The 12,236-nt window shown below is 40.0% G+C and overlaps 1 protein-coding gene across 1 annotated transcript in view; it reads left to right on the plus strand.

The window, feature by feature from the left end:
* HECW1 (HECT, C2 and WW domain containing E3 ubiquitin protein ligase 1) overlaps nucleotides 1-12,236 on the plus strand; it is a 150,355-nt gene that overhangs the window by 128,097 nt on the left and 10,022 nt on the right. Inside the window, exons 20-25 of the mRNA XM_054726142.1 lie at nucleotides 677-797; nucleotides 2,114-2,227; nucleotides 3,062-3,214; nucleotides 6,844-6,942; nucleotides 7,964-8,093; nucleotides 11,808-11,954. Coding sequence (XP_054582117.1) covers nucleotides 677-797; nucleotides 2,114-2,227; nucleotides 3,062-3,214; nucleotides 6,844-6,942; nucleotides 7,964-8,093; nucleotides 11,808-11,954 — 764 coding nt within the window. The remainder of the gene's footprint in view (nucleotides 1-676; nucleotides 798-2,113; nucleotides 2,228-3,061; nucleotides 3,215-6,843; nucleotides 6,943-7,963; nucleotides 8,094-11,807; nucleotides 11,955-12,236) is intronic.

Here is a 12,236-nt window from a genome sequence, read left to right on the forward strand (position 1 = left end):
TAAGTTTTACAATTCCCATTTTCTAGACTTTTATGAAATTAACCTGGATGCTACAGAGATTCAGAATCATAGATATTTATGCCAAAGTACTTTGCAAAATGCATAGAAGTGACCATGGGGATAGTGGTGGTACCAGCAATAGTAAAAGATATTTGTCTTTCTCTGACTGGCTTATTTCACTTAGCATATTAATCTCAGGTACCTTCATGCTATCTTCAAAGGGTAATAGAGCCTTCAATTTTAGCATCAATATCAATATACTTAGAGAAATACAACATATGCATATATTACAGCTGCCTCATTAGAGTTACAATCACTTCTTATAATATAGTGACTTATAAAAAAAGTTTAATCTAGTTTTGTTTAAGTTGTTTTAGATTATTTAAGTGCAATTAAGCCAAGAAATATGCTCACCAAAGAATTTGTAAGAGAAATATAACTTGAAATGTAGTGGAAGACAAATATTTCTTGTCAGCAGAATTTTTTCTGTATTATACTATTTCTACTTATTGTAAAAGTAATTGAAGGAGTAATGGAAATTAAGGGAAACTTCTTGGAGAAAAAAATATGAAGACACATGAATATGCCTCTGGTCGGCCCATCCTCTACCGCTGCTCTATGTGTTTGTTCTTTGATAAACAGTGTTGATCTTCAGCGCATGTACTTCTCTCTGCAGGTTTACAGAGAGCCAGTGCAAGAGCCCCTTCACCCTACCGGAGAGACTTTGAGGCCAAGCTCCGTAATTTCTACCGAAAACTGGAAGCCAAAGGATTTGGTCAGGGTCCAGGGAAAATTAAGTAAGTGCTCTAGTACTTGACACTGAATTCAGATGGTAGCTTTTTTTTTTTTTATCTTTTTCCCCTTTATACCTTTGTAATATTATTTTGGAAATTGGATACTATGGTGTAGTAAAAGTTATTTTCATAGTAAAGAGAAAGAAAAAAGTTATGAAGTTAAGAAGAAAGAAGAGCCCTAACCGGTTTGGCTCAGTGGATAGAGTGTTGGCCTGCGGACTGAAGGGTCCCAGGTTCGATTCCGGTCAAGGGCACATGCCCGGGTTGCAGGCTCGGTCCCCGGTGTGGGGCATGCAGGAGGCAGCCAATCAATGATTCTCTTTCATCATTGATGTTCCTGTCTCTCCCTCTCCCTTCCTCTCTGAAATCAATTTAAAAAAATATTAAAAAGGAAAAAAAAAAAGAAGAAGAATGGAAGTTAAGAAATTAAAAGGAGGCAGAAAGGGAAGGGAAAAGAGAAGGGCCAGAAAGAAAGAAAGAACAGTAGATTTCAGACAAAGGCATATGTAAAGTCAATGGTAAACCTTTTCAGAAAGCAATGAATCTTGATCTAAATTAAAAAATCGTATATTCCTTTACTTTTTCTTGGGACACATCATTTAACTCATTAGTCAAATTCATGGGCTCTTTGTAACTCTATAATAGGAGGTTAAGTAAAAAGTTGTGGGTTTTTCTCCTTCTGGGTTTTGTGTTTTTGTTTTGTTTTGAAAAGCCAAACCCAAACTCAGGAATCCAATTGAAAAGATTTTTTTTAATTGATAAAAAAAAAAAAACACCAAAAGTAGTCCAATAGGATGGAATGTATCTATAATAATAAAAGCATAATATGCTAATTAGACCGGACAGCCGAACAACCTTCCGGATGTCATTCCGGATGAAGCTGCAGCAGCAGAGGCAGAGGCAGTTAGGGGCGATTAGGCAGGCAGACAAGCAGTTAGGGGAGATCGGGCAGGCAGACCAGTGGTTAGGGGTGATCAGGCAGGCAGGCAGAGTGGTTAGGGGCGATCAGGTAGGCGAGCAGCTAGGAGCCAGTGGTCCCGGATTGCAAGAGGGTGCAGGCTGGGCTGAGGGACCCTCCCCTCCGTGCACTAACATTGTGCACCCGGCCTCTAGTCTAATTATAAAAGCATACACGTTGTCCTTGTGCAGTCAATGGTTTAAAAAGAGTGTTTTTTAAAAGTCCATCTCTGATGGAATCTGCACATTCATGGAGCGTCTAGGGAATGAGACCTGGGCACTCATGACTCACCTAGAATACTGTCCAACCACAGAGCTTCAAGCCACTACTCATCACGCACGTGGCTTTTACTCCTTCCTAGGCTCATCATTCGCCGAGACCACTTGTTGGAAGGAACCTTCAATCAGGTGATGGCCTATTCCCGGAAAGAGCTCCAGCGAAACAAACTCTACGTCACCTTTGTTGGAGAAGAGGGGTGAGTCACCAGTAGTTTTATGCAGACACCTCAATGTGGTGGACCAAGCCCCTGGATCTTGGGTGATTTTTCTCAAAAAGAAGAAGGTTGGCTCTAATCCTTTGCCCCAAAGTGATTCTAATTGTGGCCTTCTAGGAGGTCTTTCTCCAGGTATTGCCAAGCTTGAGATTTCGTGTCCTTTAAAAGCCTAACATTATTGGCAGGTACTAGAGTCTGAGGTACATGATCAAAGTCTAAAACAAAAATACAGCCCTAAACTACTGGATCTTCACTTTTTCAAGTGATATACACTTTTGAGTATCTGATCAAAAAACTCTTCCTCCTAAAGTGCACATATACAACTATATACCAAATTTGTTGTATGATTTGAGTGGCTTCATGGAAAATCATCTCAACCATAGAGGGCAAACCCACCTAAGAGGGCATATCAGAATGAACTTGGAAACTTCTTAATTCACACATATGCACATATGTGCACATACACACACTGTCACAGGAAATTCTGTTGTGCCTCCCCCAACAACGTCTTTGCTTTTAATGGGCCAGCTGTGTGTTTTATTCAACAGTTGTTATATAATTTAAAAGACAAAAAAGAGGAAAGGTTAAGGAACATTGCCGTAAGAGTTCACTGAGTGAGAACTTCCCCAAACCAATGACCACATCCTCATTTTTCTATGGCAAATTAATACTTCCATTGGCTTCCACTCAAAAGAGCTAAGGCTGATCTTGACATTCCCCAGTACTGACCCTGAAAGAGCACACTAGCACCCAGAGAGAGGTAAGTCCCCTGCTTCCTGTTCATAATAGATTCCCGGGCCTCTGCTTCCTTCACAGCCTGGATTACAGTGGTCCTTCGCGAGAGTTCTTCTTCCTTTTGTCTCAGGAGCTCTTCAACCCTTACTATGGACTCTTTGAGTATTCTGCAAATGATACTTACACGGTGCAAATCAGTCCCATGTCTGCATTTGTGGAAAACCATCTAGAATGGTAAGATCTATAATTTTTGCTTTCTTATGTTTGAAAGTTTTAGTCTTTCTTAGTCAGAGGGCAACAGTTTTTAGAGCAGTGGGCCAGATAGAATGAGGGGTGATGAGAATGAATAGCAAAGCACTAGAAAGAAGACTTTCTGTTAGTCTTAATCCAGAATACAAAATAAATACTAAAGACACTGCAAATTTATTGACCACTTCAAATTTATGTAAGAAACAGTAATTGCCTTCTGAGGTGACACTAAGTTAGTACACATAGGTCCTAAATGTTGATAATTCTACTAAAATTAGGAGTTCCTAGTGGAGGTTCCTTGGAGATGTATATGGGTTTGAAATTCTTTGACACTTGTACACTTATGGACCAATAGCTTTAGCACTGTGGACATCGGCTTCTGTATCTTATTGTAAAATAAGGCTGTTAGAGATCAATAAAATGATCTCTAAGTGTCCTTCTGACTCAAAAATCCAGTTATCTCTTTGGTTTTCTCCTATTGATGCATCTGTTACCACTTACTGCTATGTGTAAGAAGATAAGTATTATCAATTCTGTACAGTTCTGGAGGGGAGATACTTCAAGTATTAGAAGCCTCCAGAAATCTGCATGGGAAATGAAGTATGCATGCACTTTCTTGCTGTGTCTCCACAACACCTGATTTGAAAATTACCCCTGCTCTCACTGCAGGAGTTCCAGGACTTCATAAGGAAATGAGTCCTGGAAATTGCTAGTGTGATTGTTGTGACATTGTTTACTTATGATATGTTGCAATGGCTGCTGGTGATGGGGGTTTCTGGGCCTATTGGACGGACCTGGGCCTACTGGACTTACAGGCCAAATTCCTGTATTTTGGTTTTGTAACATCAAATAACCCACCTCTGACAAGGTGTATAGCTATTGCCATGCCATCTCTCTTCAAATAGTCTCAGCTCTGTAGTTCTTGAGCTGAAGCAGGAATGAGTCTACATCAAGCATTTGACACAAGTGATAAAACAAAAGTCCTTCTTCTATCATTTCTTTTTCTGTCACTCTCAATAAAGCGATGAAGAAACCTATGAGACAGAAACACAAAGACAGGCAGACAGAGCAGGCAAGATATTACCAGGGAAATTATGACCCTGAGATGTGAATGTCAGCTCTTACTTAAGTCACATTTAGACAGGGTTAGAGAGTGCTATAAACAATATAAGAATACATAAGTACAAGGATTATACTTACTATAATCCCTTAGTTGTCTCTTAATTTGTGAGCATGAAATTTAAGATGGCATCATCAAGGCCATGAATTGGAATCTGCAGCCAAAAAGGAAATATTTTCATCAAATATCATACCATATAGCACTATGCTAGATGTTGTGGGGATACATTTACTAATTTAGCAATTATAAATTAAGCACATACTATATGCTGGTAGGATACAAAGATGAAATAAAATCTCTTCCCTGAAAGAGGTGTAGTAGGAAGAACACACAAATGAACCAATAATTATAATACAAAATCATAAGTCACCCCAATAAATTCAATAAGGAAAAAAGCTCCCAACAAACAATGTCCTGGACTGGGTGATTTCACAGGTAAATGTTACAAAACATTCAAAGAAAATTTAACACCTATCCATCTCACACTACTTCAAACATGTCAAGAGGAAAAAAGATCCCAAAGCTTATTTTATCCTAATACCAAAACCAAAAAAGACACCACAAAGCAAGAAAATCATAGGCCAATATCTCTGATGAACATAAATGCTAGTATCCTCAGCAAAATATTAGCAAAATGGATCCAGCAATAAATTAAAAAGATCATACACCATGACCAAGTGTGATTTATTCGGAGATGCAAGGTTGGTATAATATCTGCAAATGAAAGAACATGATACACCATATAAACAAAAAGAGATAAAAATTACATGATCATGTAAATAGATGCAGAAAAAGCATTTGATAAAATCCAACACCCATCTATAATAATAAAAGTGTAATATGCTAATTAGACCGGACAGCCGAATGACCTTCCGGACGACCTTCCGGAAGAAGCCAGGGCTGCAAGGGCTAAGGCAGCCACCACAGCTACAAGGGCCAAGCCCCTTGCATGAATTTCGTGCATCGGGCCTCTAGTTTATAACACTCTCAGCAAAGTGGGACTAGAGAAAACATACCTCAATGTAATAAAGGCCATATATGACAAACCCACAACCAACATCATATTCAATGGGCAAAAATTAAAAGCATTTCCCTTAAGATCAGCAAAGTGACAGAGAGTCCACTTACAGCACTCTTATTCATCATAGCACTAAAGTCCTAGCCAGAACAATCAGACAGTAAGAAAAAATAAATGATATCCAAATTGGAAAAGAAGAAGTAAAACCACCATTATTTGCAGATGACATGATAGTGTATATAGAGCGCCCTAAAGACTACACCAAAAAAACTATTAGATTTAATAAATGAATTTGGCAAAATAGCAAGATACAAAATTAACATCCAGATATCAATGACATTTTTATACACTGATGTTCATATTTCACAGATATACAACATATTCCAAAAATGTATATGAAAACAAAAAATAATACCAAATAGCCATAGCAATCTTGAGAAAATGGAGCTAAGTTGAATGGATTACGGTTTTGGATCTCAAATTATACTACAAAGCCATTGTAATCAAAACAGCCTGATACTGGCACAAGAGCAGGCGTATAGATCAATGCACAGAGAACCCAGAAACTGACCCATGCCATTATGGTAAATTAATATTTGATAAAGGAGGCAAAGCATACAATGGAGTAAAGACAGTCACTTCAATAAGTGGTGTTTGCAAAATTACACAGGTGCATGGGGGGGAAATGCTTCTATACCAACTTGCACCATGCACAGGAATAAACTCAAAATGGATGAAAGACTTAAATGTAAGTTGTGAAACAATAAAAATAGGCAGTAAAATCTCAGACATCTCATGTAGCAGGATTTTCACTTACATACCTCCTAGGGCAAGAGAAACAAAGGGAAAAATAAACAAGTGGGACTATACCAAACTAAAAGGTTTCTGCACAACAAAGGAAACCACCCACAAAATTAAAAGGGAACCCACTGTATGGTAAAATGCATTCACGGCTGGAGGCTCCACTTATTGCCCACCACAGTGGGATTCTGTGTAATTCTTCCCACTGACTTTGAGCTCAGCTGCCGTCTGTATTAGACACACATAACCTTCAGGTGGTTTCTCCGGGATGCTTTAACAGGTAAGGATGCATAGTCTAAAAAACTGTCCATGGCCTTGGGTTTAGGTCTTCCTCAGGGTCAATGTGGGCTGTTTATCCATAATTCCCCTTCGCCAGTGCTTTTCTTCTCTTGGCTTCTTATACTCTCAGGTCTGAAAAGAAGATCCTGGCAAAATTACTCTGGTAATTCTGGTAATTGGGGGAGAGAAGAGTTCCTTTAGTACATACCAAGCACATAGGTGTTGTTTATGGTAAAGAATAAGGAGGAGAACGTGCCTCCCCTGTGTCATCAATTGATTCCTTAAGTAGCTTAAGTGAGTGCTATAAAGAAACACATCAAATAAAGGCACAAATTAACATGTTTAACGATGTACATTTCTACCTGCCCTTAAATCTCCACCTTGTTTGTGTTCCAGGTTCAGGTTTAGTGGTCGTATCCTAGGCCTGGCTCTGATTCATCAGTACCTGCTTGACGCCTTCTTCACAAGGCCCTTCTATAAGGCACTCCTGAGACTGTAAGTGTATTGCAAACCAGAGTCAGTCTGGCCCCACCTGCAGGACAAGTGCTGGCCTCCCTAGTCCCTCTAGCCCAGTGGTTCTAAACCCTTAGCCAGTGATGGTGAACCTCTGACACGCGTGTCAGCACTAAATATTTAGTTTTTGGTTTATTAAATACAATTATATATAACAATTATACATTTATGTTATTTAAACTATAAATATCGCGAAATAATGTTTTTTCCTCAAAGTGACACACTACCCGAGTTATGCTCAGTTTTTTGGCGAAGTTTGACACACCAAGCTCAAAAGGTTGCCCATCACTGCCTTAGGCTCTACAGCAGCGGTTCTCTACAGAACCACTAGCAGGGTCGCCTAAGACCATCGGAAAACACAGATATTTACATGATGATTCATAACACTAGCAAAATTACAGTTATGAAGTAGCAACGAAAATAATTTTATGGTTGGGGTTCACCACAACATGAGGGACTGTATTAAAGCGTCGCGCCATTAGAAAGGTTGAGAACCACTGCTAGCCCTTTTGTCCCTATTTTGCCTAACAATTCCTATTAAGTTTATGGTAGTTTATTTTTCTGAGTCCTTAGATATCACATAAACCTTTTAGTACAATAAAAAGGCATTTGGAGATGTTCTGCAAGCATAGTAGAAGCCTATTATAACATTATATAGTGGATATGAATTAGTTTTCATAGATAATTATAGTTTGCATAAGTAATTACAAACATTTTATTAAATTACTAAGTAGTATTGATCTGTCTAAAACTTAGATGTTCTTGAATAATACTTTTCTTCAATTGCCGTGGAGAGTTCATGAGTCAATAATTATTTCATGTTTATTATTGTAGATATTGTAATATTTTGTTTTTAAAAGAGTAAAAGATACATAAATATATTCAAAAGTATCACATTGTTAGAACAAGTCTGTGTTGTTTTAGCCAGGAGTGGCATAAAGACATTTTGAAATGAGGTCTGGACAGCCATTTGTTTTACCTTTCTCCCTTTGAATGGACCCAGGCCCTGCGATTTAAGTGACCTGGAATATTTGGATGAGGAATTCCACCAGAGCTTGCAATGGATGAAGGACAACAACATCACAGATATCCTAGACCTCACTTTCACTGTTAACGAAGAGGTTTTTGGACAGGTTTGTAAGATGTGGGACTTGGAAAAGAGATTTTGTTTTTTATTGTAAAAAATTAACATAACATAAAATTTACCATGTTAACAACTTTTAAGTGTATAGGTCAATATTGTTAAGAATATTGACATTGTTGTGCAACTATCCCCAGAACTTTTTCTTTTTTAAAAAACTTTATTATTCAAACTATGACAAATGTCCTCTTCCCTCTCCCTCCCCCCACCGTTGACCCTTTCTACCCCACTCCCTCCCCACTCCCCAGGCCTTCCCCAAACTAATGTTTGTCCACGGGCTATGCATATATGCATATAAGTTCTTTGTTTAGTCTCTTCCCGTTCTCCCCTCCCCTTCTGAAATACATCATCTTGCAAACCTGATATCGTACCCATTAAACAATTCCCCATTTCTCCTTCCCTGCACCTTATAAGCAAAATTCTACATTCTCTTTTTATGAATTTGGCTATACTAGATAACTCATATAAGTAGAATCATACAGTATTTTTATTTTTGTCACTGATTCATTTAACTTGACATAATGTCCTCAAGGTTCATCACATGTTATACATGTGAAAGTATGTTCTTCTTTTGTAGGACTGGATAACATTCCACTTTGTGTTTATATATCTGTTGATGGACACTTGAGTTACTTCTACCTTTTGACTACTGTGAATAATGCTGCTATGAACATCGGTGTACAAATATCTGTTTGAGTCCCTGCTTTTAATTCTTTTGGATATATACCCAGAAGTGAGATTGCTGTATTATATAGTAACTAGAGGCCCAGTGCACAGATTCGTGCTCCAGTGGGGTCCCTCAGCCTGGCCTGTGGGGGTCGGGCCGAAACCAGCTCTCCGACATCCCCCGAGGAGTCCTGGATTGCGAGAGGGCACAGGCCAGGCCGAGGGACCCCACCGGTGTATGATCGGGGCTGGGGAGGGACCACAGGAGGGCTCCAGGGCGTGTCCAGCCCATCTTGCCCAGTTCCCGTTGCTGGACCCCTACCTATTGGAACGTCTGCCCCCTGGTGGTCAGTGCACATCATAGCGACTGGTCAAACAGTCGAACGAACTATCGGACACTTAGTATATTAGGCTTTTATTATATAGGATGACATAGATATGGGATTTGATTTTTAAACTAGAAAACAAGAAATGTTGTTTATTCAAAATTTAATTCTTTGAGCACTACATTTTTAAATATATTTTTACTAGAGGCCCAGTGCACAAAATTTGTGCACAGGTAGGGTCCCTAGGCCTGGCCAGCAATTAGGGCTGATCTGTGGGGCGACCAGGGGGCCCCCACTGGCACCTGTTTGGCTGGCCTGGTGCAACCTGCTCGCTGGCCCTGCCCCCCATTGCCGCTGCTATTGGGGCCTGTGGGCTGGGGGCAGCTCCTGTATTGAGTGTCTGACCCCTGGTGGTCAATGCACGTCATAGCCACTGGTCGTTCTGCTGGTCATTCCACTATTTGGTCAATTTGCATATTAGGCTTTTATTATATAGGATTGATTTCAGAAAGGAAAGGAGAGGGGGAGAGAGAGATAGGAACATCAATAATGAGAAGGAATTATTTATTGGGTGCCTCCTGCACACCCTCTACTGAGGATCAAGCCTGCAACCCAGGCATGTGCCCTTGACTGGAATCAAACCCGAGACCCTTCAGTTAGCAGGCCAACGCTCTATCCACTGAGCCAAACCGGCTAGGGCTGAGCACTATATTCTTTAAAAGGCTGCCGATATCTTTTCCCTTCTTTTTCTCAATACGACATGGATCTACTTTATAGAGTTTTTGAAAATCAAGTATGATAATTGATTTTTTAAAAAGCATTTTTGCAAAGTGTGTAATAATATGTAAAATATTTCTGTTATTTGTGCAACTAAGAAAATTTTATAGTTAGCATCTAGATATGTAGTCCTCCAAAATTTATATTTCAATACAATTTAAATAAAGCTTCCCATTTGTTTTCCATCAGCATTTATGTAACACTGAATCTTCTGGGTTACAGTTTTATCAGGCTAACTATAGCCTGAGCAGATTTAACAATTAAGGTTTTCAGAATATCATTTACAAGAGACCCAAACAGCCCATGACATGTGGTAATTTGTAATAAGGTTGTTTTGAGAATTAACTGAGGATACTTTATAAGTAACTTGCATGAATATGAACAATGTGCTGAGTCTATGGGTGAGAGTTACCCACGGAACCTTGCAGTCCACACAGCACCCACATGTCAATCAAGAATCTTGAATAGGTCCTAGAAAATGGCAATATTCTGTTTTATTTTATTTGTATAAACACACCTCTGAAAATTTACATTTTTAAGGCAAAATTATTCTTCCTACCACTATGAAAAGCACATTTAAATATATTCAAAAATATATGATTCACTTTCCTGTTCTGCCATGTACTAGATGAATGTGTAAAATATGCCGTGTCTTGTGCATAATTACTTTTAGCCCATCCTTTACATTTTCTCTACAGTGGAGGGTAAGTTTGTAAAATAAATGCAACTTCTTAGAAAATTGTGTTAAGACAACTGGGTAGCAATAATAACATTTTTTTAAGTTAGAATTCTAACTTAAATCATTACACTAAAGTAAACTCCAGGGGGCTCCAGCCAAGAAGGCAGCATAGGTAAACACAGTACTCGCCTCCTCCCACAACCACGTCAGAATTGCAACTACACTCCAGAACAACCATCATTCAGAACTGCCTGACATCGAGTTAAATGGAAGTCTTGATTGCTATTGGCCCATTTGTGTGTGGCGTCGACCCTCAGGCTTGCTGACTGAGATCAACCCCATCCACAGTGTAGGAGTTGCTGTGCAGGTGCTGGCCACGCAAAGCAGAATTCGCCTCAGCATGTTCTAGAGCCTGTCAAGATCTCCCTTTGAATACGCCACTTGTGAAGCCAATTGGGTCCTGCTTCGATGTTGTCTAAAGCTGGCCACTGGGAGTGTTGGTTCCGGAGTTTCTCTGGAGGGAGTCTGATTCGGGCTAGTGTCAGATGCTGCTTGTCACTAGACCGACGCAATTTCTTTGGGGCAGTCTTGATATGGCTTTTTCTTGGTAATCCTTGGTTGTAAGACTTCTGTTCAGCTCATCTTCAGTTGGTTATTCAGGTTAATTTTTCTATTTTTTAGTTATAAATCCAGGTTGGTCCTGGGAGGTGGTGAGTGCAATAGCCACCTAGTCTGCCGCCACCTTGGATCTCCTGCCCATAACTTTTCTTGATGATTCAAACTTGTCCTAACAAACATGCATCACCATAGTAAGTGGCAATGTCATTCTCTGTTTCTTTTCTCAAGGTCAAGCTGTCATTCTTCAGTCATATTTTACCTGTCTCTGAAAACTGTCTGCCCACCCTATGCTGTTTTGCTTCCAATGATTTTTAGAGAGTGGGAGGGAGGAGGAGAAACAGAGAAACATCGATGCTAGAGAAACACATCGATTGGTTGCCTCCTGCACAACTTAGGTGTGTGGCCTTGACCGGAATCAAACCCAGGACCCTTAAGTCCCCAGGCCGACTTTCTATCCACTAAGCCAAACCAGCTAGGGCCAGAATCTTTTTTAGTAACTTCTAGGAAGAGAAAAGAAGTAAGGAAGTATTAACACTGAACTGATGTGAAGAGGACTTTTTGTATCTAGTTCATCCACCTAAAATTTGTATGTCATAGAGCTTAGGTAATAAGCATCACAATGTTTCTGTTTTCCTACAAGGTAACAGAAAGGGAGTTAAAATCTGGAGGAGCCAACACCCAGGTGACGGAAAAGAACAAGAAGGAGTACATCGAGAGGATGGTGAAGTGGCGGGTGGAGCGTGGTGTGGTGCAGCAGACAGAGGCCCTGGTGCGGGGCTTTTATGAGGTAAGGCCCAGGCCTGACTGAAGAAGGCAGGGCTTTGGCCAAGGCCTTCATCACTGGACACAGCTTGTGAGGCAAAGGGAGAAGAACCAAGGCAGGCAAAGGGCTCAGCTCTACTCACCAGAGTGCACGGTGGATAAATGAGAGGTCAGCGTTCCCGGGAAACCCAACTCTTCTGGTAGATAAAAAAATACTCTCACAAAATTGCTGTTGGTGTGGCCCTGGTGTGCCAGGTGTGAAAACATACAACATCTCCTGTCAAGATATGTGCATGTTGCATTTCCT

This window comes from Eptesicus fuscus, chromosome 14, assembly GCF_027574615.1.
Source record: "Eptesicus fuscus isolate TK198812 chromosome 14, DD_ASM_mEF_20220401, whole genome shotgun sequence".
NCBI classification, from domain to species: Eukaryota; Metazoa; Chordata; class Mammalia; order Chiroptera; family Vespertilionidae; genus Eptesicus; species Eptesicus fuscus.